The sequence below is a fragment of the Anolis carolinensis genome, chromosome 3 (assembly GCF_035594765.1).
Source record: "Anolis carolinensis isolate JA03-04 chromosome 3, rAnoCar3.1.pri, whole genome shotgun sequence".
Lineage (NCBI taxonomy): Eukaryota > Metazoa > Chordata > Lepidosauria > Squamata > Dactyloidae > Anolis > Anolis carolinensis.
Genome location: NC_085843.1, coordinates 279009055 through 279035050, shown reverse-complemented (window position 1 = coordinate 279035050; position 25996 = coordinate 279009055). Strand labels below are relative to the sequence as shown.

At 43.7% G+C, this 25996-nt stretch overlaps 1 protein-coding gene across 1 annotated transcript in view; it reads left to right on the top strand.

The window, feature by feature from the left end:
• The window catches only part of eef1akmt4 (EEF1A lysine methyltransferase 4), a 60538-nt gene that overhangs the window by 9400 nt on the left and 25142 nt on the right, over positions 1 to 25996 (top strand). The window contains exon 2 of the mRNA XM_062976855.1: positions 12060 to 12343. Within this exon, the coding sequence (XP_062832925.1) occupies positions 12060 to 12343 (284 nt within the window). The remainder of the gene's footprint in view (positions 1 to 12059; positions 12344 to 25996) is intronic.

Genomic DNA, 25996 nt, shown 5'->3' with positions numbered 1-25996 from the left:
CCTGTTAAAACATTAGTTTAAAACAATTTATAACATGTATAAAACATAATGAAAGTGCATTAAAATATCCTTCGGCGCCAACAAGATAAGAACCAAAGTCCTGTGTAAACATAAAGGTCTTTATTATTTGAGAACACAGAAATGCTAGACCACTCTAACAACTACCATGTCATGCTACACAGATAAACCATTGAAATAAACAAGCATGTGGACTATTTCAAAAGAAAGGAGAAACCCATGAAAATGAACAAAATCTGGCTACCAATATTTTTTTTTTTAAAAAACTCTAAAATCAGGCCAGTAAATAAAGGACAACACTCAGAAAACAGGAATTCCAGACATGAATCAGTCAGGGCCAGTTAACAGTTCCCAACATAGGATTCCCCCAGGCAGTAAGCAGCCAGACCTTGAAGCTACAATGCTAATCAAGGTGGCCAGTTGAAACATTCACACCTGCCTCAAACAAACAAAGAGTCCTTTCTCCCACACTGAACATTTCACAGATATATAAATCCTACTTGACTAGTTTCCAACATACCTTATTCATTACCTCTGGGAATGAACTGCCATAGATGCAGGTGAAACATCAGGAAAGAATGCTTCTGGAACATGTCCATACAGCCCGGAAAACTCACAGCAACCCAGTAAACAGAAGGCCAGCAGAGTTTTCCATTGGAGGGAGTTCCATATTAAGTTGTAGACCACTTGAGTGTCTTTATAACTGAAGATTTAATGGTCAATGGAAGGCCTATAATGGTCAGCAGAAAGCCTATAATGGTCAACGGAAGGCCTATAATGGTCAGCGGAATGCTTTAATGGTCAATGGAAGGCCTATAATGGTCAATGGAAGGCCTATAATGGTCAACGGAAGGCCTATAATGGTCAGCGGAATGCTTTAATGGTCAATGGAAGGCCTATAATGGTCAACGGAAGGCCTATATTGGTCAGTGGAAGGCCTATAATTCTCGACAGAAGGCTTTAATTGTCAACGGAAGGCTTCGATGGTCAACGGAGGTTTTAATGATCAATGGAAGACCTATAATGGTCAACGGAAGGCCTCTAATGGTCAACAGAAGGCCGATAATGGTCAACGGAAGGCCTATAATGGTTAACAGAAGGCCTATAATGGTGAACGGAAAGCCTATAATGGTGAGCGGAAGGCCTCTAATGGGCAGCAGAAGGTCTCTAATGATTAACAGAAGGCCTTAATGGTCAACGGAAGGCCTATAATGGTCAACGGAAGGCCTCTAATGGTCAACAGAAGGCCGATAATGGTCAACAGAAGGCCGATAATGGTCAACAGAAGGCCGATAATGGTCAATAGAAGGCCTATAATGGTCAACAGAAGGCCTATAATGGTGCACGGAAAGCCTATAATGGTGAGCGGAAGGCCTCTAATGGCAGCAGAAGGTCTCTAATGATCAACGGAAGGCCTTAATGGTCAACGGAAGGCCTATAATGGTCAACGGAAGGCCTATAATGGTCAACGGAAGGCCTATAATCATAGAATCATAGAATAGTAGAGTTGGAAGAGACCTCATGGGCCATCCAGTCCAACCCCCCGCTAAGAAGCAGGAAATCGCATTCAAAGCACCCCCAACAGATGGCCATCCAGCCTTTGCTTAAAAGCCTCCAAAGAAGGAGCCTCCACCACAGTCTGGGGGAGAGAATTCCACTGTCGAACAGCCCTCACAGTGAGGAAGTTCTTCCTGATGTTCAGGTGGAATCTCCTTTCCTGTAGTTTGAAGCCATTGTTCCGTGTCCTAGTCTGCAGGGCAGCAGAAAATAAGCTTGCTCCCTCCTCCCTATGACTTCCCTTCACGTATTTGTACATGGCTATCATGTCTCCTCTCATAATGGTGAATGGAAAGCCTATAACGGTGAACGGAAGGCCTATAATGGTCAACAACGTGTGATGTGTGGGGCTTGATGAATCCAAGGCTGCAGTTAAAATTGCTGGAAGAAACATTGACAACCTTAGGTATGCAGATGATACCACTCTGATGGCTGAAAGTGAGAAGGAACTGAGGAGCCTTATCACCAAGGTGAAAGAAGAAAGTGCAAAAGCCGGGCTGCAGTTAAACATCAAGAAAACCAAGATCATGGCAACCAGACTGATTGATGACTGGCAAATAGAGGGAGAAAACGTGGAGGCAGTGACAGACTTTATATTTCTAGGTGCGAAGATCACTGCAGATGCAGACTGCAGCCAGAAAATCAGAAGACATTTCCTTCTTGGGAGGAGAGCAATGGCCAACCTTGACAAAATAGTGAAGAGCAGGGACATCACAATGGCAACCAAGGTCCCCATAGTGAAAGCAATGCCATTCCCCGTAGTAACCTATGGATGCGAGAACTGGACCATAAGGAAGGCTAAGCGAAGGAAGAGAGACGCTTTTGAACTTCGATGCCGGAGGAAAATCCTGAGAGTGCCTTGGACCTTGGCAAGATGATCCAACCAGTCCATCCTCCAGGAAATACTGCCTGGCTGCTCACTGGAGGGAAGGATATTAGAGGTAAAGATGAAGAACTTTGGTCACATAATGGCTGGTTTCTAGTCCTTGTGATTACAGCAATTGAGATTGGAAACGCAATGGTGGGAAGAGTAAAAAACAAATATTTTAATTCCCCCTGCCCCCATGTACACATATCCTCTATTGGCCTTTGTTATTTGAAGCAGTTTGCCAGGCTTTTTTCCAAGGCTGACTCAGGCTTTTCACGCTAATGGTTTATACTGTGGAGTAAGAGTAACTTCTTCTGCCAACTCTTAATTTGGCATCTGCCGTGAAAATGTTATGCAGATTGTTAATTGCGCAAGCCTTAAATATTCAAGTTAGCTTTGGCTGGCTGCCTCGAGCACAAAAATATACCTGTTTTAATATTTATCTACAAACTAAAATATTATTACAAATTTATGTCGTACCAAACGATCCTGCCCAGAATTCTCCAAACATCTAAATCTGGTAAGGAAGCCTTTGTACTCTTAAGATGGTTTTATGCAAAATCCATATTCTCTTTGCTATCCTCACCCTCCCAAAAAAAGAAAAGTGCAGCATTTTGTATATGCAAAATTGCCTTTTTGGAACATGCAGAGCAAAAAGAATAATAATTCAATCATAGACTCATACATTATGGGGTGCAGGGTCCTCAAGGCCATCTAGTCCACCCCATGCGAATACAAACTTATGCATCTTCTATTAAATATCAGTAGTATATGCAAAAGTCATCTGTGTATCTCAAATCCTAAACTATGTTCACATATTTGAAAGGATGTCCCATTGAGAGAGGTGACATGCTTCTTCCTGCTGCTCTGGAGACTAGTCTATCACCAAACTACAAATTCCAGGATTCCATAGCATTAAACCATGGCAGTCCAAGTGGGGACAAACTGCATTAATTCTACAGTGTAGATGTACCCTTGGATAGCTGCCAATGAACTCTTCAATTGAGGGAATAAGGTATTTTAATAATAATAATAATAATAATAATAATAATAATAATATGTTTCTACTTGAGGCGGAATACAGCATAGTTAAAGTTATGCCAGCCGCATGACCTTGGAGGCATCTATGGACAATGCTGGCTCTTTGGCTTAGAAATGGAGATGAGCATCTAGACAACATTAAGTCTAGTCGGACACGACTAGACTTAACTTTGGGGGGAAGCTTTTCCTTTACCTAGCCAGATTTTGCTCATTTTCTTGGTTTCCTTCTTTCTGTTAAAATTGTCCACATGCTTGTGGAGTTCAGTGGCTTCTCTCTGTAATCTGTCATGGTGGTCACAGAGAAGCCATTGAAATCCACAAGCAGGTGGACAACTTCAAAGGAAAAAAAGGAAACTATGAACATGAACAAAATTTGGCTACCAGATTTTAAAAAAAAACTCTAGAATCAGGAAAGTAAATAAAGAGCAACGCTCAAAAAATGGGAATTTCAGACAGGAAACAATCAGGGCCAGCCAACACCTCCCAACAAAGGATTCCCCCAGGCAGGAAGCAGCCAGGCTTTGAAGCTGCAAGGCTATTTGATGTTAATCAAGGTGGCCAATGGCAACATTCACACTTGCTTCAAACAGACAAGAGTTCTTTCTCCCACCCTGAATATTATTTCACAGATATATAAACCCCATTTGCTTAGTTTCCAACAGGCCTCACAACCTCTGGGGATGCCTGACATAGATGTGGGCAAAATGTCGGGAGGGAATGCTTCTGGAACATAGCCATACAGCCTGGGAAACTCACAGCAACCCAATGATTCTGGTCATGAATGCCTTCGACAACACGTTGCATTGTTGTTTGTTTACCTTGGTAGCACATGGCTTGGCTTGCACATTTGGGTCAATGACTTGGCATCACATGCCTCTGTTTCTGTTGCTGTTTTGGTGGCAGAGAGGAGAGAAATGAAGTGAACCTTGCTCTTCCCGTTAGCCTCAGGCTGAAGCAAACCGCTGCAGCCTCTCCTGGTTTGCATGTTCTGCCTTGTGGATACCTTTTGCCGTCTCCAGTATGCTTGTGAGGATTATGTGACCAAGCGTATCCTAGTTTTCCTCTGCAAAATGTGGGAGGGAATGTTAACTGGCCGGCCAGTTAATAAGAGTGTGGAGATAGATGCTACATTTCCATAATCAAGCTCTTTTCCCCATTCGCAGAAAGCCTACAGGCTGCTCCAGGTACAGCTTAACACGTTGTGCATGAAGCAAGTCCCATCGGAGCATCTCTGGACTGTTTCCGCTGCCTTACTTTTTAAGATTCAACATGACTTTTAGTATCACATACTCCTTTCTGAGCCATCATCTCTGCAGGAAAAGGGCAAATGATCTCCAAGAAAAGTTTTTTATTTCTTTTCGGGTTGGCCTAGTAAAGATAATGCCACACTATGGATTTTGGAATTTCTCTCGCTAAGCGATATTGGCGTGCTTGCCTTCACTTGCATCGCGTGTGCATGCATGCGTGTGTGTGTGTCTTTCTGCAGAGCCGTGTGCTTTGCACGTCCCTCCAGCCTGGACATAACCAGCAAATTAAAAGAATCCCGGCTTACCCACCGGGAAAGGAAAGTGCAGCTGGGAAGGAGAGGGCCTCCTTTAATCCCACCTGATGGTTTATCTTTCTCATCTGATTGCTGCCGCTGTAGCTTTTAACCTGGTAGTTCCCTAATCTGATGCGGGGAGGGAGGCCAGCCTTTCCAAGCAGGTTGGGATTAACTGGCTCTAATCGCTTGATCCTGTTAGAGGACCCGTCTGCCTGATGTGTGATTAACAGTAGCCCAATATTTGCTATACTGGGAAATATGATGTTATCGTGGGGGAGCGGGGAAAGAATATATATATATTTGTATTTATGTCTTCTCTGCCTCCAAATCCAGGGCAGTGGCAGCTGGAATGGTTTTTCGTCTGCCTTTGGGTTTAGGAATGATACTGCTATGCCTGGGCGAGTGGGCTTATTAACAAAAGACCTTCCCCATAAATGTACATGAGAGTAACTTATTAGCAGCAACATGAGCCAGCACCAGTAAAAATGCACAGACCAATGTTATCTTCCTTTGGAGGCTTTTCTTTGTAGCAAAATAATATGGTTGCATTATTTACAAAAACACTGTTTCCATAACACAAATAAAGTTCTTTATGCTTCCTTCTTTGCTTCGACGCTGGGCTTCTTTCTCAAGCAGATAAACAGCTTCGCTCTCACAGAGCCTCCTCTCACAACAAACTTACACAGGAGCTTCACACAGTAGCTTTACACACAAGGCCTTCAACCTGGGGCTTCTCTCACTGAAGTTTCTCACACCAGGCCTACTCACACAGAGGCCTCTTCACACTGAGGCCTTCTCATACTGAGGCCTTCTTCACACCGAGGCATTCTCATACTGAGGCCTTCTTCACACTGAGGACTTCTCATACTGAGGACTTCTCATACTGAGGCCTTCTTCACACTGAGGCATTCTCAGACTGAGGCCTTCTTCACACTGAGGCCTTCTCATACAGAGGCCTACCTCACACTGAGGCCTTCCTCACACTGAGGCATTCTCAGACTGAGGCCTACTAACACTGAAGCCTTCTCTCACCGAGGCCTCTTCACACTGAGGCATTCTCAGACTGAGGTCTACCTCACACTGAGGCCTACTAACATTTAGGCCTTCTCTCACTGGGGCCTCTCTTACACTGAACCATACTAAACTACAGGCACACCTGCTTCTATTGAACTGCAGCTTTTGCTGAGTCATTGAAACCCTCACTGATTGACTTTGCAGCTTCATGGCTACTCAATGCTATTCAAGCTTACTAATTGCAACATTCACACTTGCTTTAAACCAGTGGTTCCAAAACTTGGGGCCTCCAGGTGTTTTGGACTTCAGCTCCCACAGTTCCTCACAGCGGATAAGATGGCTGGGATTTCTGGGAGTTGAAGTCCAAAACACCTGGAAGCCCAAAGGTTGGGAACCACTGGTTTCAACAGACAAGGGTTTTTTCTCCATCCATCCATACACACACACACACACACACACACACACACACACACTGCAATTGCTTCCTTGCCAACAGAATCTATGTAGATGCCAGCCACAGATACAGATGAAATGTCAGAAAAGAATGCTACTGGAACGTGGCCATACAGCCCGAAAAACTCACAACAACCCAGTGATTCTGGCCATGAAAGCCTTCGACAACATCATCATGATGACGATGATGATGATGATGATGGTTGTTGTTGTTGTTATTATTATTATTATGACACAGCAAACAAGATAGATATGCTGGATTTCGTATCACAAAATCCCAAGTCGAACACTTCCCAAGTGTCTAGGATGGTGTGATGTATTTTCGGATGATGTGTGCAGATCCCAGTAGGGGCCATAAACACATCAAACAGAGACCGAGACAGACAGACGCAGAGGCAATTTAACCTTCTTCTGAGGGGATGTTTGATTCTGGCCACGAAAGGGGGGGGGGGCAGCTGCTTCATCATCCACTCTGATGGCACTTCCTCATTCCAGGGTGTAAATTAGTTAAATTTGCCTCCCCACCTTTTATAAGTGGTACCTTATTTCCTACTTGATAGATGCAACTATGTTTCGGGTTGCTAGGTCAGCAACGAGCAGGGACTATTTTTAATTTTTAATTGACAGGTGCTCACCCTGCCACGGGCTGGCCTCGAATTCATGACCTCATGGTCAGAGTGATTTATTGCAGCCGCTCAACATCCTGCGCCACAGCCCGGCTATCTATATATCTATATATATAGATAGATGAAACTTGAGCATCCACAGATTTTGGTATCCACAGAGGGTCCTGAAATGAAACTCCCAACAGATACCAAAGACCCCCTGTACCTCTTTGCTTCCTTGTGGTCATTGTTTGTCTACTCCCTACCTGAATTTGTTGGTAGGAAGAATGATAATCACATACCTCATCTGTGATAGTTTGCAGAGTAACATAATGTAAAAGCAAAAGGGCATTTCCTAGTTCGTGAACACCTTGCTATTGTAAATTGCAACACAGAAGAGGCTGCGAAAGGTTAGAAGGAAAGGCTTGGGCTCAACTAACAAGAGACTGGATGCAATCAAATGTGTTTGCACGACCTTGGGGTTGGCTCCAGTTGCAGGTGTGAATTTAAGAATTAAGCCAAAGCCTTCGTTGTCCAAGAGGAAACCTAGTTCCTGTTTCTAATCAACTCTCAATTGTGTGACATCAACACACAGGAATATAATAATACCTCACTTGTACAATTGAATGCTCTCAAAGCATGCAACCTTGAGCCTGCTTGTGATTCAGATGTAGTTTCATTCTTCCAAAGCCGTGCTGGGAAAGTTAGCCTCAGTTTTTCTGGTCTTACCATTCTGAAATCGAAATGGATCATTGTAGAAATTTCCTTTCATTGTGGAAGAATGGGAAATCCCCAAAGCTTCACTGTATACACACACAGCTATTGAATGAAGGTGCGGGAAATAGAGTAGTAGACGGGTATTGTTGGGATTAACACACTACAAAAAGCTGCATTTCTGTATGTTTTATCCAGTGGGTGTATGATAGTTCTGTGTTAAATCTATTCCTTTAATAAGAAAACAGTATGATGTGGTGGTTTGAATGTTGGGCTAGCACTCCGGAAGCATGGGTTCAAATATCAACTCAACCATGGAAAGTTATTGGGTAATTTTGGGCATGTCACTTTCTCTTATGCTCAGAGGAAAAAAGTAGAAAGCCCCATCTAAAAAAGTCTTGACATAAAATGACCGAACATAATAGTGTTGCTTTAAAGGCCACTTGGAAATAGGCAAAGAACTCTTGTCTGCTTGAGGCAAGTATGAATGTTGTAATTGGCCACCTTGATTAGCATTTAATTGCCTTGCAGATTCAAAGCCTAGCTGTTTCCTGCCTGGGGAAATCCTTTGTTGGGAGGTGTCAGCTGGCTCTGATAGTTTCATGTTTGGAATTCCCCTGTTTTCAGAGTGTTGTTCTTTATTTACTGTCCTGATTTTAAAGGTTTTTTTTTAAATACTGGTAGCCAGATTTTGTTCATTTTCATGGTTTTCATTGCTTCGCAGGCAGAAAGCAGCCAGGCTTTGAAGCTGCAAAGCTATTAAGTGCTAATCAAAGTGATTAATAATTTTGTTATTTATTTACAGTATTTATATTCTGCTCTTCTCACCCCGAAGGGGATTCAGAGCAGATCACAATGTACATAAACATGGCGAACATTCAATGTCATTAGACATACGACATACAGACAGAGACACAGAGGCTATTTAATGTTTTTCAGCTTCCGGCTTCATGAGGGCATGCTCAATTCTGGCTACAGGGGGAGCTTAGGCTTCATCATCCACCATGACATCCGAGTCCTTGATGGAGTACTTCCTCATTGGGTTGCTGTATGTCTTTCGGGCTGTGTGGCCATGTTTCAGAAGTATTCTCTCCTGACGTTTCGCCCACATCTATGGCAGGCATCCTCAGAGGTACCTCACAACCTCTGAGGATGCCTGCCATAGATGTGGGCGAAACGTCAGGAGAGAATACTTCTGGAACATGGCCACACAGCCCGAAAGACATACAAAAACCCTGTGATCCCGGCCATGAAAGCCTTCGACAACACATACTTCCTCATTCTTCCACACGCACACTGCAGGATGGTTTTATGGTGACGTAAATTAGTTAAATTAGCTTCCCCACATAAGCAGTCCCTAAATTTTCCTACTTGGCAGATGCAACTGTCTTTCGGGTTCCTTAGGTAAACAATAAGCTAGGCTATTTAATGGTTGGGTGCTCAATCCGGCCCTGGGCTGGTTTTGAACTCATGACCTCTCGGTCAGTAGTGATTTATTGCAGTTGGCTACTAACCAGCTGCACCACAGCCCAGCCTAATTGCAACATTCACACTTGCCTCAAACAGACAAAGAGCTATTTCTCCCAACCTGGACATCATTCCACAGATATATAGAATGACTTGGAAGCATGCAACAACAAAAATAACTCTTTTCCATAGCCGTACAAGTTAATTCTTTTCCGTAGCCAATTAACCCATCATCCTCTCTCAGTTCCTGACTTGTAGAAATTCCAATAAACTGTAGTAATAGTAGTAAACCATTTATTTTTTGATAACATCTGTAAGCTGCATCCATAAGGACTACAAATGTATGAAGTGATGAAGAATAGAATCTTAGAGTTGAAATTTTGCATAGATATCTGGCTTGAGCGAAACATATCTACTTTGCAGACTGCATCATGCACTGTACATTAGGATCAATGAGTGGGAGGAAGAGGAGGTGAAGAAGGAAGAACTGGGCCAGAATCCCAGGGACTGGAGGCAATGCCGGGGAAAAGCCAGGATGGTTTTGATGGCCTGCCCTTGGGTGTTAGGATCCCAGTGAGTCCCCCCATGTATGTGTAAGAACCCGGTGTACCAATCTCCACCCTGGTGAGAAAGTAATTAAAGTGCCTGCTGCAACCCACTCATTATATGCTGCTGCATCTCTAATTAAGCTAATTGTAATCCAAGGCACCCACTCGGCTCTGCTTCCCCAAACCTCCCAGCCAATTGTGGTTGCCAGTTTTAGAGGGAAGGCTCAAAGGTTCATTTTTGGAGTTTTGGAAAGATAACTGGTTGCTTGGCTCACTTCTTATACAGAACACCATAGTTGAGGTTCACCCCAAAGTTAGATGTTTTCTGTTCACTTAATGCCAGCTGAGCATGGTGAAGGAATGCACTTTGCACATGCTCAAAGGTAGTTTCTTAAAGTTCCTAGACAATCCTAGAATCTGGGTTTCTGTGAGGTTTCCAGGCTGTATGGCCCTGTTCCAGAAGCATTCTCTCCTGACATTTCGCCCACCTCTGTGGCAGGCATCCTCAGAGGTTGTGAGTTCTGTTGGAAACTAGGCAAGTGGGGTTTATTTATCTGTGGAATGATGTCCAGGGTGGGAGAAAGAACTCTTGCCTGTTTGAGGCAAGTGTGGATGTTGCAGTTAATCTCCTTGATTAGCATTGAATGGCCTTGCAGCTTCAAAGCCAGGCCGCTTCCTGTCTGAGGAACCATGAAAACCATGAAAATGAACAAAATCTAGCTACCAGTATTAAAAAAAACTCTTAAAAAACCAGGAAAGTAAATAAAGAACAACACTCTGAAAGGGGGGAATTTCAGACATGAAACAATCAGGGCCAGCTAACGCCTCCCAACAAAAGATCCCACATAATCCAACCCACACAACTCTGTTGAACTTCAGTTAGCTTTTGTAAATTACTGTGAACATTTATTTAGATTTTAAATCACCATATAATTTTTTGTCTGATTCTGTCTGACTATATTGGATTAGGTTGTTGATATTAGGTTTTTAATTTGATGTTAGGTTTTTAACCCTGTATTCATATGTGGTGTTGGGATTGTTAGGCTATTATGCCAATATTTATTTGTTGTTTTTTTTTGAAGGCATTGAATGTATGCCGTTGTTTGTTGGAATCCACCCTGAGTCTCTTCAGGAAGATAGGGTGGAATAGAAGTAAAGTTTTATATTATTATTATTATTATTATTATTATTATTATTATTATTATTATTATTATTATTCCCTCAGGCAGGAAGCAGTTAGCCTTTGAATCTGCAAGGTCATTAAATGCTAATCAAGATGATCACACTTGCCTTAAACAGACAAGAGTTCTTTCTTCCACCCTGGACATCATTCCACAAATGTGTGTGTGTGTGTGTGTGTGTGTGTGTGTATAAACCCCACTTACCTAGTTTCCAACAGACCTCACACCTCTTGGGGGGTAGGAGCCTCTGGTGGCCTAGGGGATAAAAGCCTTGTGACTTGAAGGTTGGGTTGTTGACCTGAAGGCTGCCAGGTTTGAATCCCACCCGGGGAGAGCATGGATGAGCTCCCTCTATCAGCTCCAGCTCCATGCAGGGACATGAGAGAAGCCTCCCATAAAGGATGGTAAAACATCAAAACATCCGGGCGTCCCCTGGGCAACATCCTTGCAGACAGCCAATTCTCTCACTCCAGAAGCAACTCAGGTTGCTCCTGACACGAAAAAAAAACCTCTTGGGGTGCCTGTCATAGATGTGGGCAAAACGTCAGGAACGAATGCTTCTGGAACATTGCCATGCAGACTGGAAAACTCACAACAACCCATTGATTCTGGCCATGAAAGCCTTCAACAACACATTAATCTTGGAATCCGATACCTTCCATACCCTAGCAATGATTTTTCTTGTATTTGTTATAAATTGTCAGCTCTTGGGGTCAAGGAGTTGCAAACCATAATGTTCATAGATTTTGTACATTAATAGCAAACTAATCATGGATCTTCTGTTGCCAGAAAGTCATCAACCATGCACTGGTGAAGTTGGTGAAGTACTTTTTGGTAGCTGTATCCATACGCTTCTTTCTAGTGTGGCAATGGATGTTTTAAGGCTAAGACATCACTGTTGAGGCCAGGCTACCTCTTGACTGTCATATAGATACGGAAAATATGTGGAGGTCTAGTTGTTCTTTGTCTCCAGGTAACAGCCCTGATAATGTCCATCTGTGTGAGAAAACACCTGAAAATAACTAACTCAAGGCCACCTCTCTCTTCCAGGCTGCGGGAATAGTGCTCTAAGTTATGACCTCTTTCAACTTGGATATACAAACATCACCAGCATAGACTACTCGGTGGCATGCATCACGAGCATGAAGAACCGTTATGCCCACTGCCCAGGCTTGCACTGGGCAGTGATGGATGCTCGGGCGTTGACCTTCACGGACAAGAGCTTTGATGTGGTCTTGGAGAAAGGTACGCTGGACTCCCTGATGGTGGAAGAAAAGGATCCTTGGAACGTCTCCCATGAAGCCACGCAGCTCTTGGACAAGGTGCTGATGGAGGTGAGCAGCAAGAAGTCCTGCTGATCCAGGCATGTCTGGTCCTCTTGACCTGGATGGAAGGGTTGTTTTTACCCTTGGCTTGTGTAGGTTCTTGACCAGGCATGGGCCAAATCGGTTGTTGGGAATTGTGGGAGTTGAAGTCCAAAACACCTGGAGGACCCAAGTTGGCCCATACCTACCATAAAGGCTTGTCGTTGGACTTTTAGAGATTTCTAGTGAAATCTTCTCTCAGGGTTTTTTTATTCATTTTTTTCCATTGTCATGGGGGTCCTGTGCCCCTAACCCTTGTGAAAGTGGAATGAATACTGTACATCTAAAGTCAGATGTGATTTAGAATTAATTCTAGTTAAGATTATGATGTTATCTTATCTTGGGTGATGAGCAGTGTCTGTACGGGCTTTGCTCTACATCCTACTCTGTATTCTTCCCTTCTCTTCTTTGGTGTTCTGTCATGTTCTATTCTGTGCACTTCTCATTTGTGCTCAAATCTTCCTCTTGTCATCACATGGCTCTGTTCCAAACCCACCCACCTCCAAGCTTGCATAGACCCTCAAGGTCTGGAAAAATTAAAATATCAAGCTCAGAGCAAGCAAGGAAACAAACTGAGGAGCAAGTCCATTGAAAATAGCACCCATTATTTTTTCTTCCAGCAACTATTCTGAATGCAAAACCTGAGGTGTTATGATATGAGGATTGGATGGAAAGTAATGCCTCCACCTTCGTTACTTGGGTTTGGATGGGAATATTTTAATAAATCAAATGCAGAAATAATCTTTAGAATGTGCTCTTCAACTACCACTATTCATTTTTCCATATAATCACCAGACAATTGGATACATTTCTGCCAATGATGATCAGGTTTTCTGAAGCCGTCACGGAAGAAGTCAACACTCTGTTTCCTCAACCAGCGTCTCACAGTCCCCATCGTGCACAGATCTTCCGATAGCCAAGCAAAGCAATAATGTGACCCACACGTTCTTGTGAAATGCAGATTATGCTTGAAACTTCTCTCTGAGTGATACGACGATCGTCCTGAATCAATCTTGTCAACCTTTTGCTTGTGAAACTCGGTGGTTGCTGTCACAGGACGTCCAACTCTTTGTTTGTCACGCAGGTCAGATGTTCCCACCTCAACATCTTTAAACTTACTCGCCCAACGACGCACAGGACTCACATCAACACAATCACCATAAACTGTTTGCATTCTCTGATGAATCTCCTTTGGGGTGACACTTTCTGCTGTCAAGAATTCAATGACTGCACATTGCTTAAGTCGCATTGATGGACCGTCTGTGCAAGGTTCCATATTAAGCACTTTAGCAACACAACCATTCAATGCTAAGGCTTCCTGCCAAATGGAACTGTGGAGGAGAGTCTACTAAACAAGCCAGGACCTGCCGCATACCAGGACTGCCTTCTGTTGAGGAGTTACGAAGGTGGAGGCACTACTTTTCATTCAACCCTCGTACATAGAGACCTTTATGTCTCAGGTTCGGTCTATTTCGCTATTAATGTTCATATCTAGGCCTTTGAGGTCTTTAGGAAAGGGGTGATTTTTTCTCTCTCTCGCTTCCTTTTCAGTCTTGTTTAGTGGAAACAAAAGAGAGGAACACCTTGGTGTTTCTTGCTCTCCTTCCACTGGCAAATGGAAAGTCTTATTTGCTTTTTGTGTGTGGATTCATTCGTTATATATTATTTATAATGTCTAGTATTGTCCTTTATATTGCCTTTTATTGGATTTTAGATGGTTCTATCCCTACAGAGAGATGGATGGTTTTTTAATATAACTTTCATATTTACATTTCCATGGATGTTTTCACGCCAGCATCTGTGCTGTTATAGTATGAGGCCTGTATCTGCCGAACTGGTATCTGCGGTTTCAGTTATCCACATTCAACAAAATATCTTCCCTCTAGGTCTTTTCTGAGTCCTCTAGAATGTATATTATTGAGCTACAAATCCTTAACTTCAGTAGGGTTTATTATTATCTGTAGTTTTACACATGTGTGTGAATGGATATGCCGAAAGTCTGAGAATATTTCCCCAACGAATAAAGGGATCAAACTGGTTTGTAAACTGCCTTGAATGACATTATTGGGAAAGTGGGATAACAACAATAATAGAGCTTGGATAATAGTGACAAAGTTGATTTTCATAGCCTATTTATGCTACACATTGATGGCACCATATCCCACTTTAACTTCTATGGCAACTTCTTGTGGGATGCTGGGATTTGTAGTCTGTCAAGGCATTAGAGCGGTGCCACTCAAGACAGTTGTCCCTGGACTAGTGCTGGTCCTAAGCAACCTTTCCAGGAAATAAAAGAACAATTCTACACAATGGACATGAATTTGAGCCCTGTTCCTTAACACTTTGGGGAAGAATTTGGTATTGGGTTTTAGCATTGGTTTAGTTTTAGTTTGGTTTGGTTCTGATCCTCCTGTGGCACAGCGGATTAAACTGCTGAGCTGCTGAACTTGCAGACCGAAAGGTCGGCAGTTTGAATCCGGAGAGCAGGGTGAGCTCCCGCTGTTAGCCCCAGCTTTTGTCAACCTAGCAGTTCGAAAACACGCAAATGTGAGTAGATCAATGGGTACCACTCCGGTGGGAAGGTAATGGAGCTCCATGCAGTCATGCCGGCTACATGACCTTGGAGGTGTCTACGGACAATGCCGGCTCTTTGGCTTAGAAATGGAGATGAGCACCATCCCTCAGAGTTGGACACAACTAGATTGAATGTCAGGCGAAAACCTTTACCTTTACTTACTTAGTTTTAGACCCTAGTTTTATATATACATATATTTCTTGATATAGTGATATGAGCATTAGATCACGACTCCGGAGAGCAGGGTTCAAATCCCCCTCCCAAGTGGAAGGCCTTAGGCAAGTCACACACTCTCAGACTCATAGGAAGGCCATGGCAAACCTTTCGTAAACAAATGCATTTATGCTGTTGTTTTTGTAAATTGTGCTAGTTGGGCCTTGCCCCATGTGAGCCGCCCCGAGTCCCTGTGGGGAGATGGTGGCGGGGTATAAATAAAGTTTTATTATTATTATTATTATTATTATTATTATTATTATTATTATCCTGTTTTGTCTTAAGGTCAGTGGACTTTGGAAACTAGGGGCACCCGGTGGCGCAGTATGTTAAAGCGCTGAGCTGCTGAACTTGCGGACCGAAAGGTTGTAGGTTCAAATCCGGGGAGTGGAGTGAGCGCCCGCTGTTAGCCCCAACTTCTGCCAACCTAGCAGTTTGAAAATATGCCAATGTGAGTAGATCAATGAGTACCGCTCAGGCGGGAAGGTAACGGTGCTCCATGCATTCATGCTGGCCACATGACCTTGGAGGTGTCTACCAACAACGCCGGCTCTTCGGCTTAGAAATGGAGATGAGCACCAACTGCCAGAGTTGGACATGACTAGACTTAACGTCAGGGGAAAGCTTTACCTTTACCTTTTTAAAGAGCACCAACCACCATACCGCTGTTAGCCCCAGCTTTTGTCAACCTAGCAGTTCAAAACATGCAAATGTGAGTAGATCAATGGGTACCACTCCAGCGGGAAGGTAATGGAGCTCCATAAAGTCATGCCGGCTACATGACCTTGGAGGTGTCTACGGACAACGCCGGTTCTCTGGCTTAGAAATGGAGATGAGCACCAACCCCCGGAGTTGGACACGACTAGATTGAATGTCAGGTGAAAACCTTTACCTTTACTTACTTAGTTTTAGTCCCTAGTTTTATATACAGTAGAGTCTCACTTATCCAAGCCTCGCTTATCCAAGTTTCTGGATTATCCAAGCCATTTTTGTAGTCAATGTTTTCAATATATCGTGATATTTTGGTGCTAAATTCGTAAATACAGTAATTACAACATAACATTACTGCGTATTGAACTGCTTTTTCTGTCAAATTTGTGGTAAACATGATGTTTTGGTGCTTCATTTGTAAAATCATAACCTAATTTGATGTTTAATAGGCTTTTCCTTAATCCTTCCTTATTTTCCAAGATATTCGCTTATCCAAGCTTCTGCCGGCCCGTTTAGCTTGGATAAGTGAGACTCTACTGTATACATATATTTCTTGATATAGTGATATGAGCATTAGATCACGATTCCGGAGAGCAGGGTTCGAATCCCCTTCCCAAGTGGATGACCTTAGGCAAGTCACATTCTCTCAGACTCATAGGAAGGCCATGGCAAACTTCATAAACAAATCCTGTCAAGAAAGCCTAGTTTTGCCTTAAGGTCAGTGTACTTTGGAAACTAGGGGAACCCGATGGTGCAGTGTGTTAATGCGCTGAGCTGCTGAACGTGTGGACCAAAAGGTTGCAGGTTCGAATCCAGGCGCGCACTGTCAGCCCCAGCTTCTACCAATTTAGCAGTTCGAAAACATGCAAATGTGAATAGATCAATAGGTACTGCTCTGGTGGGAAGGTAACGGTGCTCCATGCAGTCATGCCGGCCACATGACCTTGGAGGTGTCTACGGACAACGCCAGCTCTTCATCTTAGAAATGGAGATGAGACTAACCCCCAGAGTCGGACACGACTGGACTTAATGTCAAGGGAAAACCTTTACCTATTTGGAAACTATTTGAGGGCACACAATAATAAGAACAACTGTCTTCCACATCAGATGGCCTGAGACGCATTACTTCCAATCTCCCCAGCCATGACGGTGGGAAATGCCCCTGTTTTAAGTGCAAATTGGTGGCGTGTAGAGTGGGATCATACCGCTACAACTATGGGTGGTTTGCCTTCGACAAGAAAGTGCCATTGATCGCCCACCCCAGCGGTACATATTCAGGGTCTTTACAGACTGCTTTCTGGAACGGGCTTCAGGCCAGCATGATCCATGCACACCGGGATATGCAATATAGTTTAAATTCTCCCCCAAAGAAACCCGAACATCCAGGTCTAGTTGCCATGGAGATGCCCCGTTGTCCCCAATGCTTGCTTGCAGATGGCACACGCAGTGTATTTTAGACACAGAACTTCTTTTATGTCGGCTGGTTAGAGGTGGCAGCCTTCGGGAGGTGCTTTGGGGCATTTTCTGTAAGATTTTGGAGAGAAACAAGAGGGTTTGTTTTCAATCCAAAATGTCCCTTGGGGGGCCGGGGGAGAGTTCTTGCATAGGAGATTCTGGAGATACGTTTATTTTTCTAACCTCCACCCCTCTCCCCCTTCTTAACTTCCCCACTTTTCTCCCAGTTCCAGTTCCATCTCATTAGCTTAGTGATTCTCTCTTTTCCTTTTTCTCTTCCTGCCTTCCTCTGACCAGCGACAGTTCTCCCTGTTTCTATGGAAACGCTCGTCCGTCCGTATTGACTGGGCCCTGGCGTTGCAATGGGGACAGGCAATGCCTCCAGGCCCTTATTAATTGGTATGCCGCGTCCAAAGCAGTGGCAACTCTATTGGATTGGGCGGTGGCGTGGGGTTCGGAAGGAAAGATGGCAGGGAGCCGGGTCTCGGGAGCCGTGGCTTCCCAAGGATAGCATCTTCCTTTCTCGCTCTCCCTGGACATAAAAGCAAATGTGGTGGGGAGACACTCTTCCAGAGTCATTGTGCAGAATATGTTTTCCTTTCTTCCTTTGCTTCTGATTTATTATATCAGAAGCAAACCAAAGGTACAAGTGTAATGTATTTAAAAACACAAAGTTAAAAACTTGGCATTATACTAAATGTCCTTTGACCAGTAGCTGGCCACTTGGAGTGCCTCTGGTGTTGCTACCGTGTTTCCCCGAAAATAAGACAGTGTCTTATATTGTGATATCTCATGGGCCTTGTAGTCCCGTTCCTAGTACTATTGTGGCAGATGAGGAGGAAAACATGGGATTTCCACCGGTTCAGCCAGAATCGGAGCCTCTGCACCTGGAGGATGTTTGCCCTCAAGAAGTCAGCCAAACAAGCCTTGGGCAGAATTCTCCCCCGTTTTCTCGTCGGGACAATTATAATAGAGATAGAGGAACTAGGGAGGCGAATCGCCGGAGCGCCAGAATCGCAGCCAAACAATTAGCTGATTAGGTCTGCTTCCCTTGGGAAATTCTAAGGAGTCATGCATCTGGACACAGTTTGGGTTTCACTTCTTGTTCTCCAGGGAAAGTGTTCCTTGGCGGGAAAACAAGATCCTATATAGGTGTTTTGCCGCAAGGGGAACCTTGCGGAGTCAACTCGTCAGCTTGAGGAGTGAGATCGTGTGTGGACTGCGCAACTCCAGTTCCTTGTTTCCAGGACCAAGTTCCAAGCCTGCCTTGTTCCCCGGACCTCGCCACGGACCTTGTTCTTGCTTCTTGTTGCCTCGTATCAAGTCTTGTTTGCCAAGAATCTAGTTTGTTTACCAGCCTTGTTGTCAAGCTCCAATGGACTAAAAGACCTTGTCATTTCCCCACACTTTGCTCGGCAAGTGTGTGTTTCGGTTATTGGATTATAACTTTGGACCTTAATATCACCTTCTGGACATTATTTTCCTGGACTATATTTGACCTTTCCTGAAAGGTCTATTTCTGAACTTTATTCTTCACTTGTTTTTATTGACTTTATATATTCCTTTAATAAAGATATTAGATAGATTCTGGTCTCTGCGCGTGGTTATTGGTGCTCTGCAGTCAGGGTCCTGACATATATTAATTTTTGCTCCCAAAGATGCTCTAGGCCTTATTTTCAGGGGATGTCTTATTTTTCCATGAAGAAGAATTCACATTTATTGTTGAACAAAAAATTGAACATTTACAGTAGAGTCTCACTTATCCAACATAAACGGGCCGGCAGAATGTTGGATAAGCAAATATGTTGGATAATAAGGAGGCATTAAGGAAAAGCCTGCTAAACATCAAATTAGGTTATGATTTTACAAATTAAGCACCAAAACATCATGTTAGACAACAAATTTGGCAGAAAAAGTAGTTTAATACACAGTAATGCTATGTAGTAATTACTGTATTTATGAATTTAGCACCAAAATATCATGATATATTGAAAACATTGACTACAAAAATGCGTTGGATAATCCAGAACGTTGGATAAGCGAGTGTTGGATAAGTGAGACTACTGTATTATATACTGTACAGTAGTTGTCATCACAAACCAGCATAACCAAACTGTGAATCCTATCAAGAATTTCTTGTTACTACCACTATTTCCATGTACAACTATCTATGCTACATACATGCTTCCAAACAAAACTTTGCTAGGTCTTACTTTCGGGGGAGGCCTTATATTTAGCAATTTATCAAAACCTCTACTAGGTCTTATTTTCTGGGGATGTCTTATTTTTCCATGAAGAAGAATTCACATTTATTGTTGAACAAAAAAAAATGAACATTTATTATATACTGTACAGTAGTTGTCATCACAAACCAGTATAACCAGACAAACTGTGAATCCTATCAAGAATTTCTTGTTACTATCACTATTTCCATGTACAACTATCTATGGTAAATACATACATTTACCGATCCTGCATGCTCTGATGTTCTGTTCGGCAGGCATGCTTCCAAACAAAACTTTGCTAGGTCTTATTTTCGGGGGAGGCCTTATATTTAGCAATTTATCAAAACCTCTACTAGGTCTTATGTTCTGGGGATGTCTTATTTTAGGGGAAACAGGGTATTACAAGGTCCTGCATTGTGCATGTGGCAGGGCTCTGGCTGCTCTGTAATGGGTGGTCTATGGTTTGCTCTGCTCCACACTCGCATGTCGTTGTGATGTCTCATGGGCCTTGTAGTCCTGTTCCTAGCACTGTTGTGACAGATGAAGAGGAAAACTTAGGTTTCCCACCGTTTCAGCCAGAATTGGAGCTTTTTCAGCCAGAATTGGAGCCCTTGCACCTGCAGGAGATTTGCCTTCCAGAAGTCTGCCAAACAAGCCTTGAGCCGAAATCTCCCCCATTTTCTCGCCGTGATTATTATAAACAACAGAAAAGCGCTCAGGAGGCTTCTCGCAGGAGCGCTAGGATCGCTGCCAGGCATTCAGCTGATTAAGCCTGCTTCCCATGGGAAACTTTAGGGAGTCATGCATCTGGACACAGAGAATGGCTTTCGGTTCTGGTTCCCCAGAGAATTGTTCTTTGGTGGGAAAACGAGACCCTATTTAGGTGTTTTGCCCACGTAGGAACCTTGCGGAGTCAATTCGTCAGCTTCGGGAGTAGGTTGTGTGTGGACTACGCTACTCCCGCGCTCCCATTTCCAGCCTTGCCTTGCTTCCCAGGACCTTGCCTTGCTCCACGGACCTTGCCTTGCCTTCCGGACCTCGCCACGTATTTACCACGGATCCTGTTCTTGCTCCTCGTTTCTTGTTGCCTTGAATTAAGCCTAGCGTTCCAAGAATCAAGTTTACTTCCTAGCCCTGTTCAAGTTTTATGGACTAAAGGACCTTGTCATCTCCCCTCACTTTGCTTGGCAAAGTGAGTGTTTCGGTTACTGGATTACAACTTTGGACCTTAATATTTCATGTTGGACATTGTTTCTTTGGACTAGTTTTGACCTTTCCTGAAAGGTCTACTTCTGGACTATTTTCTACACTTGTTTTTATTAACTTTATATAATCCTACAATAAAGATATTAGATAGATTCTGGCCTCTGTGTATGGTTATTGGTGCTCTGCAGCCTGGGTCCTGACAGTCGTGGACTCCACTTGGTGGCCCCATTTCTTAAGGTTGGCTCTGCATCTCGTGGTGCCAGAACGCAGTCCTTTCAGTGCCGTCCAAGTCTCCCAGTCTTCTGTGTGTCCAGGAAGGAATCTCTCATCAGTATCAGTTATGGTTTGATGCTCTGGGTTTTAATCTGCCACTTTTGGACTCTCGCTTGCTGAGGTGTTCCTGCGAGTATCTCTGTAGATCAGGGGTCCCCAAACTTTTTAAACAGGGGGCCAGTTCATGGTCCCCCAGACCGTTGGAGGGCCGGACTATAGTTTTTAAAAAAAACTAAGAACAAATTCCCGTGCAAACTGTACATATCTTATTTTGAAATAAAAAAATAGGAACAAAAATAATCATAATAAAAATAATAAAGAGGGTTGGAAGAGACCCCTTGGGCCATTTAGTCCAACCCCCTTCTGCCTTTGTGCACCAAAAGCACAAGCAAAGCACCCCTGACAGATGGCCACCCAGCCACAATGTGAAGAAGAAGAAGAAGAAGAAGAAGAAGAAGAAGAAGAAGAAGAAGAAGAAGAAGAAGAAGAAGAAACAACCACCAGTACAGGTGGTCCCAGTGGTGATGGGCACATTGGGTGCTGTGCCAAAAGATCTCAGCCGGCATTTGGAAAGAATAGACATTGACAAAATTACAATCTGTCAACTACAAAAGGCCACCCTACTGGAATCTGCACGCATCATCCGAAAATACATCACACAGTCCTAAACGCTTGGGAAGTATTCGACTTGTGATTTTGTGATATGAAATCCAGCATATCTATCTTGTTTGCTGTGTCATACAATGTTTTTGTGTCAATAATAATAATAATAATAATAATAATAATAATAATAATAATAATAATAATACATCACAGTCCTAAATGCTTGGGAAGTGTTCAACTTGTGATTTTGTGATATGCATATAGATCTCATTTGCTGTGTAATACTGTGTCCTTCTGTCAATAATAATAATAATATTAATAATAGTAAAGATGGTTGGAAGAGACCCGTTGGGCCATTTAGTCCAACCCCCTTCTGACTTTGTGTACCAAAAGCACTAGCAGAGCACGTCTTAAAATTAATTAATTAAATAATAATTAAAATACCATTATAAACAAGCAAAGCTTTGGAAGGCGTGCACCAAGCTGTACTTGCCTTTCTAGGAGGAGGAGGAGGGAACCGCCACCACGGGGACTGGATAAATGGCTTCGATGGGCTGCATGTGGCCCCCGGGCCTTAGTCTGTAGATCTTAGAAAGCTGTTTCTTGATTTAAAGCATTGGCTTGCTGGCTAATATCCGAACAGAGGATGGGCCAGAGATGTCACTGCCTTGGTCCTTTCATTATTGGGTGCTACTTCCCAATGGATGTCAGGTGGTGCAATACCGGCTAAACAGTATAATTTCTCCAGCATCGTAGGGCGTAGACATCTTGTGATAATGTGGCATGTCTCATTAAGAGCCACATCTACTATTTTAATGTGGTGAGGTGTATTCCACACTGAGCATGTGCACTCAGCAGCAGAGTCGCAAAGCACAAGGGCAGATGTCTTCATTGTGTTGATTGTGATCCCCAGATTGTGCCAGACAGTTTTCATATGATATTATTTCTAGCACCCACTTTTTGCTTGATAGTCAAGCGGTACTTCTTGTCAGTCGGAGCATGGTCCAGGGTAACTCCCAAGTATTTTGGTGTTCTGCAATGTTCCAGTGGGATTCCTTCTCAGGTAATCCTCAAAGCTTGAGATGCTTGTCTGTTCTTAAGGTGTTTTAGATGGCTTGGGAATCAGCTGGTTTCCCCTGTTTTAGGCAGTAAGGGCACCTAAAGCTTCAGAGAGCTTCTATTCAGCAATGTCAAAGCTCCTGCTTGGGCAGTGATGGCATGATCGTAAGCGTAGATGGAACTCTTTGTCCCTTGTGGCAGTGGCTGATCATTTGTGTAAATGTTAAACATTAATGGAGCAAGCACGCTCCCCTGAGGCTGGCCGTTCTTCTGTTTTCTCCATCTGCTTCTCTGGCCCTGGAATTCAACAAGTGGATTGGGGTGAAACCTAAGCATGTCTCTGTTTGTGCCTCACATATGAATATCCATCAAAGAGTCTAGAGCAGGCATGGGTAAACTTCAGCCCTCCTGGTGTTTTGGACTTCAACTCCCACAATTCCTAGCAGCCGGTAGGCTGTTAGGAATTGTGGGAGTTGAAGTCCAAAACACCTGGAGGGCCCAAGTTTCAACTCCGCCTCTAATTCCTGAACACTTTCCTGCTCCCCTTCCTCTTCTGAAGAAGAGGAATCCCTAACAATAACTTTGGGCAGACCTCATCTGGAATAATCCTGTGCCCAGTTCTGGGCATCACAATTCAAGAAGGATATGGACCAGTGGAAAGTGTCTGGAGGAAGATGACCAAAATGACCCAAGGTTTGGAAGCCAAGCTCTGTGAGGAGCAGCCTAAGGAGCTGGCCATGTTTATCTTGGAAAAGTGACAATTAAGATGTGCCTTGATAGCCATGTTCAAATTTTTGCAAGGACGCCATGTCAAAAATGAAGCAAGATTGTTTTCTGTTGCTCCATTAACTGCAATACAAAGCAATGGAATCATACAATAGGAGGTTCCATCTAAGCATTAGGAAGATTATCCTGGCAACCAGAGTTGTTTGACAGTGTAATACCTACCTTGGAGACCACTGGAGTTTCCTTCTCTGGAGGTTTTTTAAATCAAGGCTAGATGGCCATCCATCAGGAGTGCTTTGATTGTCTATTTCTGTGGCTATTGGGGTCTGTGATTCTTTTCCATTAGATCCCTTATCTCACCATTCCCCTTCCTCATTGCTTTTAGTGTGAATGCATGTGTCCATCGCTCTGTTTCTAAATAGAGTAGCAATAAAAGTTGAGCATGGCTCTCTGAAGATTTGAAGTCATTGGAACCCTAGGAAACTAAAACAATCTACTCACGAAGACTGCAGTGTTCTTAACTAAGCCATTTTAAATGTCAGGCATTGGGATATAAGATTTTTTAATCCTTGACGGAAAGCTCCCAGCACGTAGCTGACGTCAACATCAAACAGGTTAGTTCCCATTTTATTTGTCCTGCTTTTATTTGTCTTTTATGTCCTCAATTGAGGTTTTCTTCCAATAACAGGGATCTTTTTGTTGTTGTTTTTAATAGAAGCTGGACAGTGGCAAAATCAATGTTTTCCTTCTCCCTTCCCAATCCAAAATAGGCACATGGGCTTCCTGCTTCCAAGTCCTAGCCATGCTTTACCAGGTCCTGGCCACCTTCTGTCCCTTCCCTCTGCATTTCCAGAGGAACGGAGAACCTCCCCAGATGTGGAGTTGCCAGGCGGCATCCCCAATTGACCTCTGCTGTTAGGCACAGAAGCCGGCTGTATACAGCGGCTTTGGATGTGCTTCCATTTCCCCAAGAGCTGTGGTGACAGAGCGATCTCAAATGATCCTGGGATTTCTTTTTTGAGGGAGAAGGTGCAGGCTGGGTGTTTTGCTGGGCATTGCGCTGCAAATGGAGAGTAGAGTTTATTTGTGGGCCACAGCTGGGGTTGGAGAAGAACTGCTGCAAATCCCTTAGGGTGGGGATCTGTCAGATCTACATTTTGTTAATCATCATATGCATAATTCTATACATTATGCACAGTAATAGGTAAGGAGATGTGGGTCTCCATCCTAAGAGCTGGGGCTGGGCTGTGGCGCAGCTGGCTAGTAACCAGCTGCTATAAATCACTACTGACCGAGAGGTCATGAGTTCGAAGCCCGGGTCGGGTTAAGCCTCCGGCCATTAATAGCCCCGGCTTGCTGTTGACCTATGCAGCCCCGAAAGACAGTTGCATCTGTCAATTAGGGAAATTTAGGGACGCTTTATGTGGGAGGCTAATTTACAACATCATAAAACTGCCAGCAAAACACGAGGAAAGGAATGCGGAAGTACAGCCACTACTGGACGGTGAAGCAACAGCTCCCCCTGTGGACGGAATCGTGAAGCTGGAAAAATGTTAAAAATGCCTCTGAGTATGTCTAATGTATGTTGTTTGTATGTTGGCATTGAATGTTTGCCATATATGTGTTCATTGTAATCCGCCCTGAGTCCCCTTCGGGGTGAGAAGGGCGGAATATAAATACTGTAAATAAATAAACAAACAAACAAACAAACTGGCTGGGATTTTTGGGAGTTGCAGTCCAAAACACCTGGGGACCCACAGGTTGAGAACCACTTTGATAGATGCTCTGCCTTTGGAACTCTGGAACAATTTGCACCTGGAGAAAGATGGAGAAATAACAAGTTGAACATGAGCCAACAATGTCATGTAGCGGCTAAAAAGCCAATTGGATTTTGGCCTCCATAAATAGGAGTCTAGTGTCTAGATCCAGGGAAGTCATGCTCCGCCTCTATTCTATTCTGCCTTGGTCAGACCACACCTGGAATCACACTGTGTCCTATTCTGGGCACCGTAATTGAAAGGAGATGTTAACAAGCTGGAAAGTGTCCAGAGGGTGAATAAAATGATTAAGGGTCTGGAGAACAAGCCCTATGAGGAGCGGCTTAAAGAGCTGGGCATGTTTAGCCTGCAGAAGAGAAGGCTGAGAAGAGAAGGCTGAGAAGAGACATGATAAGGACCATGAATCAAGATGTGAGGGGAAGTCATAGGGAGGAGGGAGCAAGCTTGTTTTCTGCTGCCCTGGAGACTAGGATGCGGAACAATGGCTCCAAACTACAGGAAAGGAGATTCCATGTGAATATTAGGAAGAACTTCCTAATTGTTGATAGCTGTTCAGCAGTGGAACTCTCTGTGCCAGAGTGCGGTGGAGGCTCCTTTGGAGGCTTTTTAGCAGAGGCTGGATGGCCATCTGTCGGGGGTGCTTTGAATGCGATTTTCCTGCTTCTTGGCAGAATTGAGTTGGACTACGTGACCCATGAGGTCTCTTCCAACTCTAGGATTCTAAAAATCTGGTACATTCTGAGTTTCTGCAGCCTCGATATGGATTTACCGTTCCATTAGATCTCCCCCCAAGCTGATA